General features: G+C 55.5%; 1 protein-coding gene across 2 annotated transcripts; it reads right to left on the bottom strand.

The window, feature by feature from the left end:
- Positions 1-530: 530 nt before the first annotated feature.
- Positions 531-3,548, bottom strand: KVP17_003815 (uncharacterized protein; the record flags this gene model as incomplete). 2 transcript variants are annotated; one of them, XM_068521464.1, is made up of 3 exons in its annotated part: positions 531-663; positions 692-2,568; positions 2,595-3,251. In XM_068521464.1, the coding sequence occupies 3 exons, from the start codon at positions 3,249-3,251 to the stop codon at positions 531-533; spliced, it is 2,667 nt and encodes an 888-aa protein (XP_068376552.1).
- Positions 3,549-3,580: the final 32 nt, after the last annotated feature.

Genomic DNA, 3,580 nt, shown 5'->3' with positions numbered 1-3,580 from the left:
TAATCGTCATCAGAGTCCGAACGCATTTTTAAGTCATCCCAGAATGCCCTGGCCCCCAACTCTCAGATAATCGAACCAGTGTCGTCATCAGATTAGGACGTCGTATAATGTCATCATCGGAGTGGCTCCCGTGTCCCTAACGTCAGTTCGATCCTTAATCGTCATCAGAGTCCGAACGCATTTTTAAGTCATCCCAGAATGCCCTGGCCCCCAACTCTCAGATAATCGAACCAGTGTCGTCATCAGATTAGGACGTCGTATAATGTCATCATCGGAGTGGCTCCCGTGTCCCTAACGCCTCGGATGCCGAGACCAAGAACAGCTCATGGCACTGGTCCGAGAAGAATGTTGTCTGTTGAAAGCCAGGGGCACTCCCCGATTGGATGCAGACGCGCTGTTGGGTAATGTTGAACGAAGGCACTCTTCGCTTTCGATGACCCTTTAGCAATGAAGTTCTTCATCATCGTAAATGCTAATATCGGCCAGGTACATAATATGGTTGTGGGGTGAATTGGACTAGATTTCTTTCTCTAGCCCATCTTATCCATTAACACGTCTAGAAAAGACACGAACACCTGATGGGGAATCTGGCACGTGAACTCCAGCAGGCGGGCGTCGCGTTGCCACTGACGATACTGACGAGCCCACGGCATCAACAGCTTCCTGCATGTGACCAGCCGAAGGGACTCACTTAAAATCTTCCAGCCCGCAACAGGCGTCATGCCTGTCGCAAGTCTTATCAGTCTTGCAGAACTCGGTCTTCAGCTCAGCAATACGCGTGTCAACATCCCCGTCGAAAAAGTCCAACACCAGTATCAGCAGGCTGGTGTTGACGCAGCAGCGATTCTCCAGCGAGAGGTCGGTCGACGGCACTGCCCGGACGCTCCCCACTATCGTGGGCGTCTTAAGACTGCTCACCAGAGCAATCGCCTCGTCAGGTAACGTCACGTTGTCGTAAGGAGAAGATTCGGGAGCAATGCCCTCCCGGACCTCCAACAAGGTGGGAAGCAGCCGCAGGCCCCGACCAGGCATGTGGCGTGTTCCGTCCGCACAACAGAACGGCCACTGCATGCCAGGATTAGATGCAGCGAAGGAGGGGCAGAGGATGTCGAAGTCAGCCGGCTGAGGACATAGCCCGTCTTGCCTGGTGTATGTATCCAGGCCCACATCTACTGAGAGTAAAGAAAAATACGGGTGCATAGAGAACCAGTTGGCGCCTGCGCAGATATCTGCCGCCTCTTGCACTTGAGTAAGCCACTCGACAGTCAAGATCAATGCCCGAACCAGAACCACCGAGTCCACGGGGTTGTCGAGAAGGACGTCTCTCAACTCGGCAGTTCCTGACGGCACAGCCGCCAAACAATGAAACAGATTAGCTAGCCCCACGGCGTTGAAACGCACTATCTCGGCCAGCGAATCGCAGGCTGCTTGGCCGCCACAGCGTGAAAGGATGCTCTCGACTAGCACCTCGACCAGGCCGCTTTCAGCTGCAAACACACCAATCAAGGGATGCGCGCCTCGCAATGAGCTCTCCACGCACGCCGACAGCGTTGTGCGGTAGCTGGAGTCACCGGCCTCCTCCAGCAAAATTGAGATCAAGCGAGCCAAGAGACCGGCATCTTTGTGGAAGTAGTATCGCGCTGCTGTGCGCTGAGATAACGGCTCCTCGGAGGAGTAAGAAACGCAGTTATAGACTGTGCGTTCAGTCACAGCGGTGTACCTGAGAAGATAGGGTGACTCGCCCTTCCAGATTCCGCGCCATTCGACGTCCGATAGCAGCTGGAGCTTGAGGTCTGCACTGTGTCTCGGAGCATCCATGTCGAAGTATGTGTGAAAAACTCGGAGCAACTCGAGAGTTCGATGGAGTACGTTCGTCTCTGACACGATGAGATTAGAATTCTGACCTTCCTGGCTCGTGGCGGCTCCCATCCACAGAACACCCTCAAGGGATTGAGAGAACGTCGCCTCCACACCGTGTTCTCGCATTTGGCGCCGGAGACGTCCTCGGAACGGTCCGCAGAGCAGGAACCGCAGTAGCAGACAAACCTCCGCGAACTCGACATACGCCACGCTGCCATGGACCAGCGCGTAGCGGCCCGCCTCGGGGGAGACGCCCAGTCGGTGGAAAAGCAGGCGTTCTAGGTTGGGAGGGAATGTACCTGGCAGCAACGAGGGGTGCAGCCCGCAGGGAAGAGGCGAGGAGAGCAGGTCTCGGCCGAGGCCTAGGTACTTCAACAGCGTGAGCGCTGGCGTCGCAGCCAAACGCGAGTACAACGTGAGTTCCTGTCTTGCACGAACGAGGTCAGGAGTCCGCAAGGATTTTCCACGCCTGGGAGGCGTCATTGCCGGTGTGAACGGCGGAGATGCCGTTGAGGGTGGGGGCGAGTCGCAAACATAGTCGTACGGGTACTCGTAGACACAGTCTCCGGAAAACCTAACCGTCCTAGTGGCATCCAGAGAGGAGCTTGGGGATACGCTGTTGGATTCCGCAACGCCGGCTTCCACGGGGGAGGCCCCGGCCAGCGAGTTATTTGTTTCGCGCGTGTAGAACTCATGGCACTCATTGACCTGTGTGCGGCCTCTCCGCAACTCACTCTATGTCCCATAGCAACAGGGCCCCAGGCTGAAACGAAGCTCGGAACCGGTCTCGTCTTATCAAGATAGTCGCGGTACGTATTAAAAACCATCTCACAGCAGGCGTCATCAAGGATCTGGTGAGGGGTCGCTATTACGTCGCGTGTCGTGTCCTGACCGCTGGCCATATTCAACAGCTGCACAAAACAATCCACAGGAGCAGAGTTGGGTCGCCACTCCTCTTCCATGGGCAGCGGCAGGGTCGGAGGAGCGGGTGCAGGAGCCAGCGCTGACACGCTGTCCAGGGACGCAACGTCTGCGGGGCGCAAAGCACCTGAAAACACGGACGCGTCCAAAGGGGAAAACAGGGATTGGTATTTAAAATGCTTGAGTATGTTATTAATTATTGGGCTCTCCACGAATCTCAGGTGGTTTCGAATGCGTCCAACTCGGCAATGGGTGGAGTGGAAGTGACGGTCAAAGAGAGGGCAGCAATCCGATGGTACAGTCCCCTCTACTGTCTCTTGGATCTTCAAAACGAACGACAAGACGTCCAGTACTCTCTCGTACTCCCATCCCAGCACCGACGCCGAGCTGACGCCGTATCTCTCAAAACGACCCAGGTCGTAGCTGGCTGCGTTACTCTCGGCCGCCGCCTTCGCAAATGCCAACAGCATCTCTGGAATCGACTCATTGAGAAGGTGCATTGGCGTGCTGGCCTGATCCGCCGCCCGGAAGGCAGCATTGGACTCTGCGTTTGGCCTGCATCGAGTGAATTTCAATCCTTTGCGATACAAAGAGACGCGAGACGTTATGAGCCGCTGGTCCCGGTATAAGAAACTATCACAGCCGAAAGTAGTTTCTTGTTCAAGTACGCACAACGCAAGAATGCGAGCGCTGGCGCTGAGGAACTTCAGAGGACTTTCTGCAGTTGTACGCACGAGAGAGCACGCCTCTAGATTGACAACGCACTCCTGTGACCAAAGAAACTCTGCTAAGAAACTGC

The sequence above is a fragment of a genome (genome assembly GCF_019968985.1).
Source record: "MAG: Porospora cf. gigantea B chromosome Unknown PgB_NODE_2413_length_3580_cov_146.278, whole genome shotgun sequence".
Lineage (NCBI taxonomy): Eukaryota > Apicomplexa > Conoidasida > Eugregarinorida > Porosporidae > Porospora > Porospora cf. gigantea B.
Note: the sequence above shows the minus strand (reverse complement) of the source record. Positions and strands in the feature narration are given on the sequence as shown.